Here is a 21,156-nt window from a genome sequence, read left to right on the forward strand (position 1 = left end):
TGAGACCTTATAATTATACAATTCATGAGAATCATCAAGGCTAGTATAGAACTTGGTTTTGCAGATTTTTGTCGAGATACGAGTATATTAATCATAATTATGAACTTAAAAGCCTTATTCGTCGGGTTCAGTTGTATGGGAGCTAGGTGAAATAATGGACCGATGTTAACCATTTTTAATAGGCTTCGTCTCCGGTACCATAATTATTTCAAAATTGCCATCTGTAGTTTGATTCAAATGTTTACAAGCCCTATTCAGGGTTTCAGTTGTATGGGGGCTAGGTGAAATAATGGACCAATCTTAACCATTTTTAATAGGCTTTGACCCTGGGACAATAGAAGATCATGTACCAAATTGCAACCTGTAGTTTGATTACAGGGTTTACATGGACGGACAGACAGATGGACGGACATAGCTAAATCGACTCAGAAAATGATTCTAAGCTGAATACTTTAAGGTGGGTATAGGACCAATATTATTGTGCTTTACAAACATTAGCACAAACCCAATATACCCTCCCCACTAAACTTGTGTAGGGTATAAAAATAGGGGTGAGAGAAACCAATAAGTTCCCTTGGAATAATGAAACAGTGGGGAGAACTACAAAAATCCTCTGGGTGATCCTAATGAGAGTAGGACGAGAAGCCTCCTTAAGATGAGCAAGTTTGAGCTTAGTATAATGGTACGTATTCTGAGTGGACACATAGCGATACAAAATTTTAAGTATGGAATCAGACGAATGTAGAGCATGTAGAGAAGATAGTGAAACTCTGGAGCTCTTTCTTTGCCATTGTCAGGCTTTCACCGAAATTAGGTACAAATATCTTGGCAGTGATATTATTCCAGATATAACATTCCTTACGAACACTGATTGGAAAATTCTTAGGAATTACATTCAGTGAATGTAATGTAAGATTTTTGTTTTTACCAACAAATATTTTCCATAAAAAGGAGCGCACAATAGGCCCAGTAGTGGCCTAGGTTTCTTCGGATTACTGAGTAGACCATGAACTTGTGCTTGAACTAATCAATGGACTAGTTCCTGAAATGACCATACTATGAACTAGTTTTTGTCTGGCATCTGGTCTATGGATTGAACTTTTTACCAGACTATGGCCTAAAATTTTGTAAAAATGGAAAGAAATTTTCAATAAAATTTCTTTAAATTTCAATTATATAAATTAAACTTATTAGAATTTAAAACATTGCTATTTTTCTCTTACATTAAAGAACATTTTCATACTCTAGTAATTCACTAACTGAACTTTATGAAACGTTCCTTTACATTTGACACACAAACAGAAACAGATGAAGGAAGAATCATCATATTCTTGCAACTTTAAATGATGCATCACAATCTGCTGCATTGCATTTTTCTATTTCAACGCTTTTATTTTGTTCTTTATAATATTTACTTTTAGTTTTCTCTCTATGTTTTCTTTTGTGTATTTTTGTTAACAAGAAAACAAAAAAAAAAAATATATGTTAAATTCATATTTTCATTCATTCAGACGTATGTATGTATCACAACAGTAAGTATGCAAATTTCAAATATACAAATTTTACATTTAAGCCAAAGGGAATATAACTAATGCAAAAAGAGAGTGAAAGAGAATAAAAAAAAGAACAACTAGTAAAGGAAATAGCTGCAGTTGTGTATATTTGTGTGAGGATTTGTATACTTTCATATCTATAGTTTTAGATTATATGAATAGTTTTTTTTTTTTTTTTTTTTTTTGTTAATATGATGCAATATGATGTGATGGATGCACGGCATCATCTTTATCATTATTTTTTTTTCCCCATTCTTATGGTGGCTATGTACAGTTGTTATCTCACATGCTCATGTGAAAGTTATTCCTGTTACGTTCGTTTTGGCTCTGTTCTTGTTGTTTTCGTCATCATTTTTCTTATCTTTTTGATCATTGTTTGTGTTGTAAAGTTTTATGCATTCCATAAATCACAATCACAAGTTGAAAGAAAGTCTTCTTAAAAACAACAATGTCTTTTTAAGTTTTATTTTTTTTTTTTTCATTTCATTTTTATTTATGAGGGGGTGTTATATGAATGTATTTTATTGTTGATTTATTTTGCTTTTGTATTTATTTTGATAGGAAAGCAGAAAATATTTTTATGGAAATATTTAATAGTTAAGAAAAAAAGTATTAATTATGAAAGTAGGTTTAAGATATAAATATATTGACCAATTATACTGTGTAATCCCTACAGCTAATCATCTATCTGATGTTAGTTTTATTTACTTGTCTTTGTAATTCTATATAGAATTTTTATAACTTTATAATTATTATCTTCCACAAAACAATTTGTTGTTTTTAGGTACATGCAAACTTTTGCAGGCGTATAATTATTTATTATTTCCTTCAACAATTAAATATTAATCATACGCTACCCAGTTATAAGCTTGAAAAACAATGTACATGATAAATGTTTATTTATTCCAGGAAAAATTACCTTGTATTTTGTAAATTTTAACAAATACATTTAAAGCTACTTAAGCAAACAAAGTACCAAATTACACATCCCTTTCATACTAATTTATTAACTTTTACATTAAATATTAAAAAAAAACAAAAACAAAACAATCACTATATGTATTCCAAAAAGATTTTGTTTGTGTCTTGTCCCAAGAGGTAAAAAATCATTGTTGGCATTGTTCGCTGCTGTTTGGCTTGTTGTTGTTGTTGTTACATTTTTATTTATGATGTGGAAATACAACACAATTGTGCGTTAAGTCAATTGTTAATTGTTAAAAGCTTTTAAACTTTAAACTCCTACTTCCGGTGTTGTGCGGTATGTTATGTGTGTTTGAGTGTTTTTGGCCTCAAAAGAAAATTGGCAATACTACTACTCTAACTCAGTAGTTGGTATATATGTATGTATATTTTTGTTGGTTTTCATTGTTTTTAAGCAGCTTGTTTTTTTTTTTTTTTCTACATTCACTTCTAAATGTTTTAATGTGAAAATGGAATGTGGCAAGATAATTTTCTTAGCATCTCTAGTTACTTTTAAGGAAAATGCAATTTTTCTTGTGTTACTGTGAATGTATGTATGTGTGTCTGTAGGTTTATATGAACTTACTGTCGGTACTTTTCTTCTACTCATCTTTCACTTGCGTTATTGTTGTTTCACAAGGAGTTGGTAATAAGTTTTAAAAGACTTTAAATTTTATTGTTGTTTTTCTTTAGTTGCTTCATTTTATTTACAGTGCTTCACAAAAGCCCTGTAGTTTTAGATGGTGAATCTGAATTAGAAATCAAATGGCTGCTCTTCAAATCAATAGTGACTTGTGTCAGCAATAGATTCCTTCTAATGGGCACCAGTGTATAAGTGATAAGTGATCCTCAGTATATTATGAGTAGTACATATATGCATGTCATCTGATCCAAAAATTTTCAAATTATGCATTCACCCCTATTCTGCATTTCAACTATGTTTACGCATTTAGTTACACTACGATCGAACAAAGGTATCGTAAGAAAACGAAGAAGCAATTCTATATCGTTTCAATGCTTCACGATTGTGTGTATTCTGTATTACGATCGAAATTACGGTTTTGTAAGTTGTTGTTTATGCGGCGGAGAGTCGAATCGAAATGCAGAATACCAGAGTTGCTAAATGGAGAAAATTTCGATTCTAATTGAAATGCAGAATAGGGGTGATTATTTTGTTTAGGTGCTAGGCGTATCTGAAAGGGAACCATTGACTCCCTGATAAACTGCTGGTAGCTTACAACAAATCTTATCCATATTGGCTCGTATTTTTTCTCTCAAATTTTTTATATTTTTTAATATTTTTTGTGTGGTTTTGTATGCCACTAACACTTAACTAAAAAGCTTGCCAAAAGTAGTCACAAGTTGAAATATATAAAAAAATAAAAAAAATTGCTTTAAGTATCATTTTTTAAACTTTTTTTTTCCTTCTGACTCTTGTGCTTTAAACTAAAAGACATGTTTGTTGGTTAAAAAATTTACAAAAAATACTAAAACAAAAATTGAAATAATATAAAAAAACACGGTTTAAAAAAATACAATTTTGTTCGGTTAGATTAAAACTTATTTGTTACCACAATAACAACGAGTTTACATTCAGGCATTATAGCCGCTCTTCTCAGTCTTTTCAGTGGCAACCACATAAATATTTTTGTTTGTATTTTTTTATCTTTTAAATAAAAAAGGATCTGTTAAAAATATATATATATAAAAAAACATTATAAACAACAAACTGCTACAGCAAAATACTCTTGAATTAAGTGACACTGGTTAAAAGAACAAAAAAAAAAAAAACTACAGAAATAAAAACAACACACAAAATCAAGATTACAAAAGACTTGCAGTCATGGGGCATAATGAAAAATAAATCGCATGCCACATTGTTTCCTTGAAATATTTCCTCGAAAATATGGGGTAAGAAAAATAAAAACAAAATTAGTTTTTCTTTAAATAAATATAAAAATGGGGTTTTATTATTGGTTTTTCTCGGGTTATAAATTGGGGTTTTGTACGTACCGTACTCTTCGGGGTTACAAAAGTAAGTGAGTATTACAACTTTTTGTAAGAGAGAAAAAGGGTAAAAAGCGCCAAAGAATTAAAAAACATAGAATGGCCAGTGAACAGTAACTGGCCATATACACTGTGCGCATAAACATCCCGCCCCCCTTGCAATACTGCAACAAGGAAGGCTTAGGATACTGCGGGGTAAGATAAGCTGAAAACAGAGTTAAATAAAATATATGTATATAAACAAAAAAATGGTAAACTTTTTTTTTTTTTTTTTTTCAAAACAACAATTCATTTTTTAAATTCATTATAACAAAAATAATAAAAAGGGGTATATTAAACAATGCGCCCTGACATTACATTGATAACAATGGTTGCCGGGGTTTGTTGGTGTTGCTGCTGATATTGTTGGGGTTGTTGTTGATATTGTTGGGGTTGTTGTTGATATTGTAGGGGTTGTTGTTGGTACTGTTGCTGTTGTGGATGCTGTGCGCAGCAATGATGTTGTTGTTGGGGTGTGCCGACCTGGTTTTTCGTACCACGGCTTTTGTTCCTCCTTTTTTTTGAGGACTTCCGATCCTTGGGACTACCGCTGCCTTGGGTTGGTTGTTGATGGGCCTCGGGTTTGGCCCCTTTTTTCGACCTTTGATGCCGGTGAAGGAGGGTATGGTGCTCTGACATGCACTCGATGCACCGCTCTCTGCTGGTGCATTTATCCTTCATGTGGGAATGAGCCAGGCAGTTGAAACAATATCGGTACTTTTTCACCGTTTCCCACCGCTCCCCCACCGACATCTTCCTAAATTTCGGGCACTTCCTCAAGGCATGCTCCTTTTTGCATATACGGCAGTCCCGAAGGATCTCATCACGGGTTGTTTTTATGTCCTTAGACGAACCGGGGGCTTCAACGGGTTTGCGGTGGATTTCCAGGCGGCGATTCACATTCGACATCTTGCTATGGGTAAAGTAAATAGAGAGAAGAAAAAAAATACAAATTAGTCAGTTTCTGACTTTGGCAAGAGAACAAGCTTCACTATTGGGCGGGTAAAAATGCCCGAAGCTGTTCTCACGTCCGCTGTGCGGACCTTGCTGTCATGGCCTACATGGGTCTTCTCTATCCTACCTAAACGCCATTCATTCGGGGGTAAATTATCCTGACGGATCACAACTAAATCTCCGACTTTGTAGTCCCTTTGCGGATATTTCCATTTAATTCGCCGATGGAGTTCTTTGAGGTATTCCTCTTTCCATCTTTGAGCAAACTGATGATGGAGCACTTTGAGTTTTTGCCATCTATTAGCAATATTCAATGAAAGATCGGAATGATCGGGTTCAGGGGGTGCCAAAAGAGGTGCTCCTATCAGAAAATGACCTGGGGTTAAAGGGACTAAATCGAAAGGATCATCGCTCATTGCAGTTAAGGGTCTTGAGTTTAGGCAAGCTTCTATTCGGGTTAACATTGTCGAAAACTCCTCAAAGGTAAATTTCTGCATTCCAGCAATTTTGCGAAAATGAGTTTTTACACTCTTTACGCCGGCTTCCCATAAGCCGCCCATATGAGGAGCACCAGGGGGTATAAAATGCCATTCAATTGGCTGAAAACTATTTCGTACAAGTACTTTTTCTCTTAATTGGGGTAAAAACTGCTTTCGGTCTACTTCGAGTAAATTAGCAGCACCGACAAATGCAGTTCCGTTGTCTGAGTATATGTGGGCAGGACAACCTCGACGGGAGAAAAAACGAGCAAAAGCACCAAGAAATGTTTCGGTCGACATATCACCGGTTGCCTCTAAATGAATCGCTTTTGTGGCGAAACAAACAAAAACGAGGACATAACCTTTCGTTATTCGGCAACCTCTACCAATGTAGGATTTTATGTCGAACGGACCTGCGAAATCTAAACCGGTATGGGTAAACGGTCTCGTAAGAGAAGCACGTTCAGGGGGTAAAGCAGCCATAATCTGCTGACCGGTTTTCTTTCGATATATAGTACATTCCTTGCAATTGAAAATGACTGTACGAATTAGATTTTTTAACTTGGGGACCCAAAACTCATTTCTTACTAATCTGAGCATTAATGAATGGCCACCATGGGCAGAACATTTGTGAACATGTTCAACAAACAAACGGGTAAATCGGGCTGCATAAGGCAGAATTTTAGGGTAACGCTCATCGTACGTTAAGCCAGGGGATCGAGTTAATCGACCATTGATTCGGACAAAACCATTTGAATCAATAAACGGGTTCAAAGTGAGTAAATTACTCTTAGACGAAATGGGTTTACCTTTCGAGAGTAGAGAATATTCAGGTATATAATTCTTTTGACATACTAGAACCAATCGATCTCGAGTAAATTTCATTTCTGACTGGGTTAAATCTAAGGTGTTGTACAAGCATTTTCTGGTTTTTAAATATTGTAAACACCTGAACCAATACGAAATAATTCGCATTGCACGGGGTAAATCTGAGAAACGTTCCAGTATGTCAAATGTTGGTTCTGTCTGAACAGAAAAAGATTGAACTTCTAAATGCTGATGTTCGGTAACGATATTTTGTGGCCAGTACTCTCGCGGCTGTCTTAACCACGAGGGACCATGCCACCATAGGGGGTTATCAACTAAATCTCGAGCAAGACTTCCACGACTTGCGAGATCTGCAGGGTTATCTTTGGAATCCACATGAAACCAATTCTCGTTACCAACTTTCTTTACGATTAAGGCAACTCTGTTTTTGACAAAGGTTGGCCAATGGCACGGGGGTTTTTTGAGCCAAGATAAAACTATAGTAGAATCAGTCCACAGATAAATCTTTCTCTTGTCTAGATTTAATTGACTACACAAGGATTCTACCATATTCGCCATCAAAGCCGCTCCACAAAGTTCTAAACGGGGTAATGTTTCAGACTTAACAGGAGCTACCTTCGTCTTTGCAGAGAGTAAATGTGAAGAGATTTCATTCGAAGAAATACTTCGAACGTAAAGAGCAGCGCCATAAGCCTTTTCTGACGCATCAGAAAATGCATGAAGTTCAATATCATAACTCGGGTGAAAATTAACCCATCTTGGAATGTTAATTTTCTCAATATTGGGGTAATCATTTAAAAATGAGTGCCATTGCACAAGGGTTAAGGGTTTTAAACATTCATCCCAATCTGTCTTATCTTTCCATATTTGTTGCATTATAATTTTAGCAACAATGATTTTTGGGGATAGCCAACCGGACGGGGTCAAATAGCTTAGCTATTTCTGACAAGACAGCACGTTTAGTCACAATATCCCGGCGTGGCTGCGATATGAGTCGGAAGTAGAAACTGTCAGTTTCTGCATTCCATCGCAAGCCTAGGGTTTTTGTTGTACTAGCATCTGAAAATTTTAAGAAGTCTGCATCAAGCAGATTCTCACGGGGTAAATCTTCTAAGAGACGTATGTGATTGGCAGTCCATTTTCTCAAAACGAAACCAGCCGATTCAAGAACATGGGTAAGTTCAATACGTCTCCTAAAAGCGTCTTCTAGCTCATGAGAGCCAGCAAGTACGTCGTCGACATACATTTGGGTTTTCAAAATTTCAGATGCTAACGGACTTAGGGGTTTACAATCGTTGGCCAATTGTAAAAGAGTTCGAATCGCTAAATACGGCGCACAATTCACTCCGAATGTGACAGTATTTAGCTCATAGTCCTTTATATCAGCTTCGGGACTACAGCGGTACAAGACCCGTTGAAATTGTGTCTGTTCGGGATGAATTAAAATTTGGCGATACATTTTCTCAATGTCAGCGTTAAAAACGTAACGAAAGAGTCGCCATTGTAGGATTAAGACCGTTAGGTCTGCCTGTAAAACAGGACCGGGGTACAAGACATTATTAAGGCTTACGCCATTGGAGGATGGGTTCGAGGCATTAAATACCACACGAAGTTTAGTGGTCACACTATCGGGTTTAAATACTGCATGATGCGGTAAATAATAATTAGTCGCATCTGAACTCGGGGGGTTAACTGCTCTGATATGTCCCATTTCGAAATACTCTCTAATTACAGTATCATACTGTGATTTTAGATCGGGGTTTTTCAAAAGTCGAGTTTCATTTCGCCTAAACTGGGACAGAGCACTATGTCGAGAATCTCCTAATGTCACTTCATTAAGAAATTCCCGACGAAAAGGGAGTGAAACTACATAGCGACCATCGGGGTTCCTATAGGTAGTAGTCCGGTAAAGTTCTTCACAATATTCCTCATTTTCCGACAACCGTGTCGCTTGTGGAACTTCTTCAAGTTCCCAAAACCGAGCGAGTTGAGCGTTCAGCTCCACTTGATTGCAAAACGATGCAATAGTATAAGGGGGTTCAGATTGAAAAACTTCACCAGTTACTATCCAACCAAAAACTGTTCTCTGGGCGATCAGGTTGCCATTCGGATGCTTTTTAACATCCGAAGTTAAAATTTTTGGATAAACATTTCCTCCTAATAGAATATCCATACGGGTACACATGACGTCGGTCATGGTAATATCGGGAAAACTAGAGCTTACAATATCTGTAAGAGAACAAGAGGGCAACCGACCGGTAATCTTCTCGACTACATATGCACAAATTTTCAATTTGAAACTCGGGTCTATTGGAGAACCAATAGTAAGAACGCACATAGTCGAGGAATTTCCAGCCAAGCAATCCATCATACCAGTAACATTTATCGATGGCACCGAAAATGTTGGTATTGCAAGCTTCCTTTGTAATCTCCTAGAGATAAAGGTACCTTGCGAACCAGGGTCAACTAGCGCTCTTGCTGTACATCTGAGATGGTCAAAATGGACTATACAAATAGCCGAGCCCAAAAGGACTGTGGAATGGGGGTTAGGGCTCAGATGTGCAGCATACGTATGAACGTTTTGAGTCGCTGCAGAAGTTGATGGGGGAAAATTAGGAGGGTGTTGATTTTGATTGCTTGCTGGAACTGGGTTTATATTGTGCTGGGTTTGGTTAGATAAGGTTTGAATATGCGGGGGTTGAATTGGTACATTTGTACCAGAAGCTATAGGGAGCTGGGGTGAAATTTGCGAACCTTGACCTTGCGACCTAGGATCTCTATGAAGCAAAGAGTGATGCTTCTGTCTACACAACGAACAAACATGAGTACTTCTACAATTCTTAAAATCGTGAGAAGTCGCCAAACAATTTGAACAACACCTAAGTCTCTTGACAGTTGACAGCCTATCATCTACACTCTGACTCAAGAAGTTAGGACAAAGTCTTAGGGGGTGTGGTCCTTGACAAAGGAAACAACGACAAACTGTGGGACTCGGGGTAGTGTTTGTCGCAAAACTTTGAACTCTTCTAGAGTCATTAAATGATTTCTTTGGGGGGTTAAAACTCGAGTTCTTTTTCGACACAGTATTCTGGGGTTTGTTTTGAACTGGGTTGGACTGTCTTATATCAGAAATAGACTCAAGAGTTTTGAAATGAGCTGTCAAAAAAGCGTCCATATCTTCCCACTTTGGAGATTTTGGACAAAGTTTCTTGGACTGTTCCCAGAGACTTAAAGTATTTTCGGGTAGCTTTGTAGCACAAATATACACTAACATGACGTGATAAAATATTTCCGGGGTAACTTCTAATAATGAAAGATTCGTAATACAATCATTAAGCGTCCGTTGCAGATTTTTAATATTCGGGCCTGTTTCTTGGGTAAGGGGTTTAATACTCAAAAGAGTACGAAGCTGTTCATTTATGAGGGCGTCTTTGTTCTCATATGTGTCAACTAACTTTTTCCATGCCACTGCATAGCCATCGTTAGTCAATGGAACAGTTTGTATGACATCATGAGCATCTTTTGCAGTTTTCTGCAATAAATAGTACAATTTCTGTACTGGGGTCAAACGGGGGTTATTGCCATACAACGCAGAGAACATGTCTCGGAATGAAGGCCAGTTCTTATAGTCACCATAGAAAATTGGGGTGTCACAAGGGGGTAAATGAACGAGTGGTATTGAACTTGCTCCATGATCATTGGACTTTTCTGCCTGAGCAGCGGATTTTAAATTGTCCAAATGGGTCGTGATCAAGGAGATACCACGAGTGTAGGTACTATAAGAAGCCATATACCTGGACTTCACTTCAACGATTTGTGGGGTTTTCAATTGTTCAGCTTCGATCAACAAAGTATCGTATGCTGAACGAACAGCTTCCCATAAACGGGTTAATTCCTTTTCATGGCTACTTAACGAACCAATTCGATGTTCACCAACAGGAATTATTGAAATATAAGCCTCGAATTCGGCTAAACGATCTGCATTACGAATTAATGTGGACATGTCCATTTTAGATCTTAATAAATACCGGGTAATTTTGACAAAAAGCAAGAAAAATTAGAGGAAAATGAAAAATATTCAATAAATAGAGTAAACTTGCTCAAAAAAAAAATTAAAAAATAAACAATCTAATCTTCAAAATTAATTTAAAGGATTGAAATTTATCACGTATCAAGGATTTAAGGATCAGAATAAAATCGAAATCGACAAAAAACGAGTAAAATTTTCAAAAAAAATCAAAAACTTTTCAAAATAGGGGTAAATTTCAATAAATATTTGGATAAATTGGAATTTACGACGTAAATTCCACGAAAAAAAACGGGTTAAAAGTATAAAAATATTAAATATTAAAGTGATTTTACACGTTGTTCGTTTTTAAGGGTAAAAATTTTACAAAAAATGGGTTTAAATAGTTCGAACAACAATTTTTTATAGTGTAAAAGCACTTTCAATATTAAAAAAAGTATAAAAATGTATAAAAAAACACACCAATACTGCAAACGAATAAACGGTTACTCCCTTCGAATAAAATTAATAATTATTTTTCACTTAAAAATAATTATTCTTTAATAAAATTTTATTAATGATTTAAATTTGTATTTAAATTATACGATTTATCTATTCTCACGGGTTAAAATATAAAAATTGAGTAAAAATGTACTTTATCACTTTAAAATACACAGTAACCGGTTTATTCGTACAATCAAAATATTGCAGCACTAATGTGTGTGACAATAAAAAGCAAAAGAAAAATAAAAAAAAAACAACCAACAACACTGTAGCTTTTTTTTTTGTATTATTATAATTACTAACACTCTCACTTCTCACGGGTATATGGGTATAATAAAAATATATAATTTTTATTTTTATTATATAAATTTATTTATTTTTAATATTAATAAAAATATCACAATAAATATTCACAATTAATTTACTTTATTCGCGTGTCCGTCTGTTTTTGTTTACAATCGAACTAACGAGTAAATTTTTTCCTTCTTTATTCTCTTTTGTGCTATATTCGCTAATATTAGCACAGTTGGGTAAAAAACGTATCAATATAAAAGCTTTTTGTTAACAGCGGAGTTAACAGAGAATAAAGAAGCTGGGATTAATAAAAAACAAAAACACTTTCAAGTAAATAAAAAATCACTTTAAATAAAAGAAACGCGGGTAAAATAAGTAAAAAGCACTGAGTATAATAAATAAAAAATGCACTAAATATAAGAGTTTTTAATTTCTTTTATTTTAAAGTAACACGCACACACGCAAATCAATAAATTAAATGAGAACAAGGGGTATAAAGAAAGTGAGAGGAAAAATGCACAGACTTTAATAAGAAAAAAATGAAAATACGTTTTGCCGACGGCAAATTGCAATTTTTCAACACGGACTTTTTGATCACTTGTTGGTTATTTTTTCTTCTTTTTGTTTTATAAGAAACACTTTTTATTGTCACTTTTTTCTTTCACTTTATTAAATGCACAAAAACGTACCTTATTTCCTTTGGGTGCAGGGGTTAAGTGGGGATAAATTAAATAATTTCCAAGAGGAATTTTAGGGTTAGGGTGAAAATAATTCCGGGGGTTTCTGAAAATAAAAATATTTTCTGAAATATTTCAAGGTCTCGGGGGTTTTTATCCGGTTCGAAGGACCAAAATGTTTCCTTGAAATATTTCCTCGAAAATATGGGGTAAGAAAAATAAAAACAAAATTAGTTTTTCTTTAAATAAATATAAAAATGGGGTTTTATTATTGGTTTTTCTCGGGTTATAAATTGGGGTTTTGTACGTACCGTACTCTTCGGGGTTACAAAAGTAAGTGAGTATTACAACTTTTTGTAAGAGAGAAAAAGGGTAAAAAGCGCCAAAGAATTAAAAAACATAGAATGGCCAGTGAACAGTAACTGGCCATATACACTGTGCGCATAAACATCCCGCCCCCCTTGCAATACTGCAACAAGGAAGGCTTAGGATACTGCGGGGTAAGATAAGCTGAAAACAGAGTTAAATAAAATATATGTATATAAACAAAAAAATGGTAAACTTTTTTTTTTTTTTTTTTTCAAAACAACAATTCATTTTTTTAAATTCATTATAACAAAAATAATAAAAAGGGGTATATTAAACAATGCGCCCTGACATTACATTGATAACAATGGTTGCCGGGGTTTGTTGGTGTTGCTGCTGATATTGTTGGGGTTGTTGTTGATATTGTTGGGGTTGTTGTTGATATTGTAGGGGTTGTTGTTGGTACTGTTGCTGTTGTGGATGCTGTGCGCAGCAATGATGTTGTTGTTGGGGTGTGCCGACCTGGTTTTTCGTACCACGGCTTTTGTTCCTCCTTTTTTTTGAGGACTTCCGATCCTTGGGACTACCGCTGCCTTGGGTTGGTTGTTGATGGGCCTCGGGTTTGGCCCCTTTTTTCGACCTTTGATGCCGGTGAAGGAGGGTATGGTGCTCTGACATGCACTCGATGCACCGCTCTCTGCTGGTGCATTTATCCTTCATGTGGGAATGAGCCAGGCAGTTGAAACAATATCGGTACTTTTTCACCGTTTCCCACCGCTCCCCCACCGACATCTTCCTAAATTTCGGGCACTTCCTCAAGGCATGCTCCTTTTTGCATATACGGCAGTCCCGAAGGATCTCATCACGGGTTGTTTTTATGTCCTTAGACGAACCGGGGGCTTCAACGGGTTTGCGGTGGATTTCCAGGCGGCGATTCACATTCGACATCTTGCTATGGGTAAAGTAAATAGAGAGAAGAAAAAAAATACAAATTAGTCAGTTTCTGACTTTGGCAAGAGAACAAGCTTCACTATTGGGCGGGTAAAAATGCCCGAAGCTGTTCTCACGTCCGCTGTGCGGACCTTGCTGTCATGGCCTACATGGGTCTTCTCTATCCTACCTAAACGCCATTCATTCGGGGGTAAATTATCCTGACGGATCACAACTAAATCTCCGACTTTGTAGTCCCTTTGCGGATATTTCCATTTAATTCGCCGATGGAGTTCTTTGAGGTATTCCTCTTTCCATCTTTGAGCAAACTGATGATGGAGCACTTTGAGTTTTTGCCATCTATTAGCAATATTCAATGAAAGATCGGAATGATCGGGTTCAGGGGGTGCCAAAAGAGGTGCTCCTATCAGAAAATGACCTGGGGTTAAAGGGACTAAATCGAAAGGATCATCGCTCATTGCAGTTAAGGGTCTTGAGTTTAGGCAAGCTTCTATTCGGGTTAACATTGTCGAAAACTCCTCAAAGGTAAATTTCTGCATTCCAGCAATTTTGCGAAAATGAGTTTTTACACTCTTTACGCCGGCTTCCCATAAGCCGCCCATATGAGGAGCACCAGGGGGTATAAAATGCCATTCAATTGGCTGAAAACTATTTCGTACAAGTACTTTTTCTCTTAATTGGGGTAAAAACTGCTTTCGGTCTACTTCGAGTAAATTAGCAGCACCGACAAATGCAGTTCCGTTGTCTGAGTATATGTGGGCAGGACAACCTCGACGGGAGAAAAAACGAGCAAAAGCACCAAGAAATGTTTCGGTCGACATATCACCGGTTGCCTCTAAATGAATCGCTTTTGTGGCGAAACAAACAAAAACGAGGACATAACCTTTCGTTATTCGGCAACCTCTACCAATGTAGGATTTTATGTCGAACGGACCTGCGAAATCTAAACCGGTATGGGTAAACGGTCTCGTAAGAGAAGCACGTTCAGGGGGTAAAGCAGCCATAATCTGCTGACCGGTTTTCTTTCGATATATAGTACATTCCTTGCAATTGAAAATGACTGTACGAATTAGATTTTTTAACTTGGGGACCCAAAACTCATTTCTTACTAATCTGAGCATTAATGAATGGCCACCATGGGCAGAACATTTGTGAACATGTTCAACAAACAAACGGGTAAATCGGGCTGCATAAGGCAGAATTTTAGGGTAACGCTCATCGTACGTTAAGCCAGGGGATCGAGTTAATCGACCATTGATTCGGACAAAACCATTTGAATCAATAAACGGGTTCAAAGTGAGTAAATTACTCTTAGACGAAATGGGTTTACCTTTCGAGAGTAGAGAATATTCAGGTATATAATTCTTTTGACATACTAGAACCAATCGATCTCGAGTAAATTTCATTTCTGACTGGGTTAAATCTAAGGTGTTGTACAAGCATTTTCTGGTTTTTAAATATTGTAAACACCTGAACCAATACGAAATAATTCGCATTGCACGGGGTAAATCTGAGAAACGTTCCAGTATGTCAAATGTTGGTTCTGTCTGAACAGAAAAAGATTGAACTTCTAAATGCTGATGTTCGGTAACGATATTTTGTGGCCAGTACTCTCGCGGCTGTCTTAACCACGAGGGACCATGCCACCATAGGGGGTTATCAACTAAATCTCGAGCAAGACTTCCACGACTTGCGAGATCTGCAGGGTTATCTTTGGAATCCACATGAAACCAATTCTCGTTACCAACTTTCTTTACGATTAAGGCAACTCTGTTTTTGACAAAGGTTGGCCAATGGCACGGGGGTTTTTTGAGCCAAGATAAAACTATAGTAGAATCAGTCCACAGATAAATCTTTCTCTTGTCTAGATTTAATTGACTACACAAGGATTCTACCATATTCGCCATCAAAGCCGCTCCACAAAGTTCTAAACGGGGTAATGTTTCAGACTTAACAGGAGCTACCTTCGTCTTTGCAGAGAGTAAATGTGAAGAGATTTCATTCGAAGAAATACTTCGAACGTAAAGAGCAGCGCCATAAGCCTTTTCTGACGCATCAGAAAATGCATGAAGTTCAATATCATAACTCGGGTGAAAATTAACCCATCTTGGAATGTTAATTTTCTCAATATTGGGGTAATCATTTAAAAATGAGTGCCATTGCACAAGGGTTAAGGGTTTTAAACATTCATCCCAATCTGTCTTATCTTTCCATATTTGTTGCATTATAATTTTAGCAACAATGATTTTTGGGGATAGCCAACCGACGGGGTCAAATAGCTTAGCTATTTCTGACAAGACAGCACGTTTAGTCACAATATCCCGGCGTGGCTGCGATATGAGTCGGAAGTAGAAACTGTCAGTTTCTGCATTCCATCGCAAGCCTAGGGTTTTTGTTGTACTAGCATCTGAAAATTTTAAGAAGTCTGCATCAAGCAGATTCTCACGGGGTAAATCTTCTAAGAGACGTATGTGATTGGCAGTCCATTTTCTCAAAACGAAACCAGCCGATTCAAGAACATGGGTAAGTTCAATACGTCTCCTAAAAGCGTCTTCTAGCTCATGAGAGCCAGCAAGTACGTCATCGACATACATTTGGGTTTTCAAAATTTCAGATGCTAACGGACTTAGGGGTTTACAATCGTTGGCCAATTGTAAAAGAGTTCGAATCGCTAAATACGGCGCACAATTCACTCCGAATGTGACAGTATTTAGCTCATAGTCCTTTATATCAGCTTCGGGACTACAGCGGTACAAGACCCGTTGAAATTGTGTCTGTTCGGGATGAATTAAAATTTGGCGATACATTTTCTCAATGTCAGCGTTAAAAACGTAACGAAAGAGTCGCCATTGTAGGATTAAGACCGTTAGGTCTGCCTGTAAAACAGGACCGGGGTACAAGACATTATTAAGGCTTACGCCATTGGAGGATGGGTTCGAGGCATTAAATACCACACGAAGTTTAGTGGTCACACTATCGGGTTTAAATACTGCATGATGCGGTAAATAATAATTAGTCGCATCTGAACTCGGGGGGTTAACTGCTCTGATATGTCCCATTTCGAAATACTCTCTAATTACAGTATCATACTGTGATTTTAGATCGGGGTTTTTCAAAAGTCGAGTTTCATTTCGCCTAAACTGGGACAGAGCACTTCCTATAGGTAGTAGTCCGGTAAAGTTCTTCACAATATTCCTCATTTTCCGACAACCGTGTCGCTTGTGGAACTTCTTCAAGTTCCCAAAACCGAGCGAGTTGAGCGTTCAGCTCCACTTGATTGCAAAACGATGCAATAGTATAAGGGGGTTCAGATTGAAAAACTTCACCAGTTACTATCCAACCAAAAACTGTTCTCTGGGCGATCAGGTTGCCATTCGGATGCTTTTTAACATCCGAAGTTAAAATTTTTGGATAAACATTTCCTCCTAATAGAATATCCATACGGGTACACATGACGTCGGTCATGGTAATATCGGGAAAACTAGAGCTTACAATATCTGTAAGAGAACAAGAGGGCAACCGACCGGTAATCTTCTCGACTACATATGCACAAATTTTCAATTTGAAACTCGGGTCTATTGGAGAACCAATAGTAAGAACGCACATAGTCGAGGAATTTCCAGCCAAGCAATCCATCATACCAGTAACATTTATCGATGGCACCGAAAATGTTGGTATTGCAAGCTTCCTTTGTAATCTCCTAGAGATAAAGGTACCTTGCGAACCAGGGTCAACTAGCGCTCTTGCTGTACATCTGAGATGGTCAAAATGGACTATACAAATAGCCGAGCCCAAAAGGACTGTGGAATGGGGGTTAGGGCTCAGATGTGCAGCATACGTATGAACGTTTTGAGTCGCTGCAGAAGTTGATGGGGGAAAATTAGGAGGGTGTTGATTTTGATTGCTTGCTGGAACTGGGTTTATATTGTGCTGGGTTTGGTTAGATAAGGTTTGAATATGCGGGGGTTGAATTGGTACATTTGTACCAGAAGCTATAGGGAGCTGGGGTGAAATTTGCGAACCTTGACCTTGCGACCTAGGATCTCTATGAAGCAAAGAGTGATGCTTCTGTCTACACAACGAACAAACATGAGTACTTCTACAATTCTTAAAATCGTGAGAAGTCGCCAAACAATTTGAACAACACCTAAGTCTCTTGACAGTTGACAGCCTATCATCTACACTCTGACTCAAGAAGTTAGGACAAAGTCTTAGGGGGTGTGGTCCTTGACAAAGGAAACAACGACAAACTGTGGGACTCGGGGTAGTGTTTGTCGCAAAACTTTGAACTCTTCTAGAGTCATTAAATGATTTCTTTGGGGGGTTAAAACTCGAGTTCTTTTTCGACACAGTATTCTGGGGTTTGTTTTGAACTGGGTTGGACTGTCTTATATCAGAAATAGACTCAAGAGTTTTGAAATGAGCTGTCAAAAAAGCGTCCATATCTTCCCACTTTGGAGATTTTGGACAAAGTTTCTTGGACTGTTCCCAGAGACTTAAAGTATTTTCGGGTAGCTTTGTAGCACAAATATACACTAACTTGACGTGATAAAATATTTCCGGGGTAACTTCTAATAATGAAAGATTCGTAATACAATCATTAAGCGTCCGTTGCAGATTTTTAATATTCGGGCCTGTTTCTTGGGTAAGGGGTTTAATACTCAAAAGAGTACGAAGCTGTTCATTTATGAGGGCGTCTTTGTTCTCATATGTGTCAACTAACTTTTTCCATGCCACTGCATAGCCATCGTTAGTCAATGGAACAGTTTGTATGACATCATGAGCATCTTTTGCAGTTTTCTGCAATAAATAGTACAATTTCTGTACTGGGGTCAAACGGGGGTTATTGCCATACAACGCAGAGAACATGTCTCGGAATGAAGGCCAGTTCTTATAGTCACCATAGAAAATTGGGGTGTCACAAGGGGGTAAATGAACGAGTGGTATTGAACTTGCTCCATGATCATTGGACTTTTCTGCCTGAGCAGCGGATTTTAAATTGTCCAAATGGGTCGTGATCAAGGAGATACCACGAGTGTAGGTACTATAAGAAGCCATATACCTGGACTTCACTTCAACGATTTGTGGGGTTTTCAATTGTTCAGCTTCGATCAACAAAGTATCGTATGCTGAACGAACAGCTTCCCATAAACGGGTTAATTCCTTTTCATGGCTACTTAACGAACCAATTCGATGTTCACCAACAGGAATTATTGAAATATAAGCATCGAATTCGGCTAAACGATCTGCATTACGAATTAATGTGGACATGTCCATTTTAGATCTTAATAAATACCGGGTAATTTTGACAAAAAGCAAGAAAAATTAGAGGAAAATGAAAAATATTCAATAAATAGAGTAAACTTGCTCAAAAAAAAAATTAAAAAATAAACAATCTAATCTTCAAAATTAATTTAAAGGATTGAAATTTATCACGTATCAAGGATTTAAGGATCAGAATAAAATCGAAATCGACAAAAAACGAGTAAAATTTTCAAAAAAAATCAAAAACTTTTCAAAATAGGGGTAAATTTCAATAAATATTTGGATAAATTGGAATTTACGACGTAAATTCCACGAAAAAAACGGGTTAAAAGTATAAAAATATTAAATATTAAAGTGATTTTACACGTTGTTCGTTTTTAAGGGTAAAAATTTTACAAAAAATGGGTTTAAATAGTTCGAACAACAATTTTTTATAGTGTAAAAGCACTTTCAATATTAAAAAAAGTATAAAAATGTATAAAAAAACACACCAATACTGCAAACGAATAAACGGTTACTCCCTTCGAATAAAATTAATAATTATTTTTCACTTAAAAATAATTATTCTTTAATAAAATTTTATTAATGATTTAAATTTGTATTTAAATTATACGATTTATCTATTCTCACGGGTTAAAATATAAAAATTGAGTAAAAATGTACTTTATCACTTTAAAATACACAGTAACCGGTTTATTCGTACAATCAAAATATTGCAGCACTAATGTGTGTGACAATAAAAAGCAAAAGAAAAATAAAAAAAAACAACCAACAACACTGTAGCTTTTTTTTTTGTATTATTATAATTACTAACACTCTCACTTCTCACGGGTATATGGGTATAATAAAAATATATAATTTTTATTTTTATTATATAAATTTATTTATTTTTAATATTAATAAAAATATCACAATAAATATTCACAATTAATTTACTTTATTCGCGTGTCCGTCTGTTTTTGTTTACAATCGAACTAACGAGTAAATTTTTTCCTTCTTTATTCTCTTTTGTGCTATATTCGCTAATATTAGCACAGTTGGGTAAAAAACGTATCAATATAAAAGCTTTTTGTTAACAGCGGAGTTAACAGAGAATAAAGAAGCTGGGATTAATAAAAAACAAAAACACTTTCAAGTAAATAAAAAATCACTTTAAATAAAAGAAACGCGGGTAAAATAAGTAAAAAGCACTGAGTATAATAAATAAAAAATGCACTAAATATAAGAGTTTTTAATTTCTTTTATTTTAAAGTAACACGCACACACGCAAATCAATAAATTAAATGAGAACAAGGGGTATAAAGAAAGTGAGAGGAAAAATGCACAGACTTTAATAAGAAAAAAATGAAAATACGTTTTGCCGACGGCAAATTGCAATTTTTCAACACGGACTTTTTGATCACTTGTTGGTTATTTTTTCTTCTTTTTGTTTTATAAGAAACACTTTTTATTGTCACTTTTTTCTTTCACTTTATTAAATGCACAAAAACGTACCTTATTTCCTTTGGGTGCAGGGGTTAAGTGGGGATAAATTAAATAATTTCCAAGAGGAATTTTAGGGTTAGGGTGAAAATAATTCCGGGGGTTTCTGAAAATAAAAATATTTTCTGAAATATTTCAAGGTCTCGGGGGTTTTTATCCGGCTCGAAGGACCAAAATGTTTCCTTGAAATATTTCCTCGAAAATATGGGGTAAGAAAAATAAAAACAAAATTAGTTTTTCTTTAAATAAATATAAAAATGGGGTTTTATTATTGGTTTTTCTCGGGTTATAAATTGGGGTTTTGTACGTACCGTACTCTTCGGGGTTACAAAAGTAAGTGACTATTACAACTTTTTGTAAGAGAGAAAAAGGGTAAAAAGCGCCAAAGAATTAAAAAACATAGAATGGCCAGTGAACAGTAACTGGCCATATACACTGTGCGCATAAACAGTGAATAAGGGGGATAATCTTTTAAACTGTTAAAAATCATTTCACATTAATCACATTAAGTTTTTCAAATTAAAATATATTTTTTTATTTATAATGAAAAGCCGGTTAACCGGGTTTTTCTGAATTTGAAAAATATCAACCGGTTTTTTTTAAATGTCATCTATTCGAACTATTCGAAAACCGGTTTTTGGAAAATGTCGAATAATCGATCACCCTAATACATATATAAGTAATATAGGTACTGGAACAAATTACACTATGTAACAAATTTCGGTCATCGAATCTTTCCCGTATGAGACCAACTAGAAATGAAAGTATACAATCAATAGATCAAATTCCCAAAAGGGTTTTAACAAGTTAGCTCGAATTGTTAATTTATTTGCATTTTAAGCAAAGCTATT

The 21,156-nt window shown here is 36.0% G+C and overlaps 5 protein-coding genes across 7 annotated transcripts; all 5 read right to left on the reverse strand.

Moving 5' to 3' along the window:
• Positions 1 to 4,838: 4,838 nt before the first annotated feature.
• On the reverse strand, positions 4,839 to 12,828 carry LOC119616258 (transcription factor asR4-like). Of its 2 annotated transcripts, none has more exons than XM_037972585.1 (2): positions 12,314 to 12,828; positions 4,839 to 5,472 (listed from the first exon to the last, which is right to left on the reverse strand). In XM_037972585.1, exon 2 carries the CDS (start codon positions 5,466 to 5,468, stop codon positions 4,854 to 4,856), a length of 615 nt encoding a protein of 204 aa, XP_037828513.1. In that variant the 5' UTR covers positions 5,469 to 5,472; positions 12,314 to 12,828; the 3' UTR covers positions 4,839 to 4,853. The 2 variants fall into 2 exon arrangements, with proteins under 2 accessions (XP_037828513.1, XP_037828514.1); XM_037972586.1 differs by lacking the exon at positions 12,314 to 12,828 and adding an exon at positions 11,634 to 11,770.
• Positions 7,704 to 10,829, reverse strand: LOC119616250. The gene has a single exon (XM_037972580.1). The coding sequence runs from the start codon at positions 10,827 to 10,829 to the stop codon at positions 7,704 to 7,706; it is 3,126 nt and encodes a 1,041-aa protein (XP_037828508.1).
• A 97-nt stretch (positions 12,829 to 12,925) lies between the features above and the next one.
• LOC119616259 (transcription factor asR4-like) lies at positions 12,926 to 20,621 on the reverse strand. 2 transcript variants are annotated; one of them, XM_037972588.1, is made up of 2 exons: positions 20,318 to 20,621; positions 12,926 to 13,559 (listed from the first exon to the last, which is right to left on the reverse strand). In XM_037972588.1, the coding sequence occupies exon 2, from the start codon at positions 13,553 to 13,555 to the stop codon at positions 12,941 to 12,943; it is 615 nt and encodes a 204-aa protein (XP_037828516.1). In that variant the 5' UTR covers positions 13,556 to 13,559; positions 20,318 to 20,621; the 3' UTR covers positions 12,926 to 12,940. The 2 variants fall into 2 exon arrangements, with proteins under 2 accessions (XP_037828516.1, XP_037828517.1); XM_037972589.1 differs by lacking the exon at positions 20,318 to 20,621 and adding an exon at positions 19,638 to 19,774.
• Positions 13,600 to 16,617, reverse strand: LOC119616252. The gene has a single exon (XM_037972581.1). The coding sequence runs from the start codon at positions 16,615 to 16,617 to the stop codon at positions 13,600 to 13,602; it is 3,018 nt and encodes a 1,005-aa protein (XP_037828509.1).
• On the reverse strand, positions 16,694 to 18,835 carry LOC119616253. The gene has a single exon (XM_037972582.1). The coding sequence runs from the start codon at positions 18,833 to 18,835 to the stop codon at positions 16,694 to 16,696; it is 2,142 nt and encodes a 713-aa protein (XP_037828510.1).
• Positions 20,622 to 21,156: the final 535 nt, after the last annotated feature.

The sequence above is a fragment of the Lucilia sericata genome, unplaced genomic scaffold (genome assembly GCF_015586225.1).
Source record: "Lucilia sericata isolate MDLA Ls3-8-SP2 unplaced genomic scaffold, ASM1558622v1 Contig000063F_arrow, whole genome shotgun sequence".
In the NCBI taxonomy this organism is placed as follows: domain Eukaryota; kingdom Metazoa; phylum Arthropoda; class Insecta; order Diptera; family Calliphoridae; genus Lucilia; species Lucilia sericata.

What these genes read in the sequence shown, in the direction of transcription:
- LOC119616258 (XM_037972585.1), bottom strand. Translation starts at nt 5,468, where the DNA reads ATGTCGAATGTGAATCGCCGCCTGGAAATCCACCGCAAACCCGTTGAA.
- LOC119616250 (XM_037972580.1), bottom strand. Translation starts at nt 10,829, where the DNA reads ATGGACATGTCCACATTAATTCGTAATGCAGATCGTTTAGCCGAATTC.
- LOC119616259 (XM_037972588.1), bottom strand. Translation starts at nt 13,555, where the DNA reads ATGTCGAATGTGAATCGCCGCCTGGAAATCCACCGCAAACCCGTTGAA.
- LOC119616252 (XM_037972581.1), bottom strand. Translation starts at nt 16,617, where the DNA reads ATGGGACATATCAGAGCAGTTAACCCCCCGAGTTCAGATGCGACTAAT.
- LOC119616253 (XM_037972582.1), bottom strand. Translation starts at nt 18,835, where the DNA reads ATGGACATGTCCACATTAATTCGTAATGCAGATCGTTTAGCCGAATTC.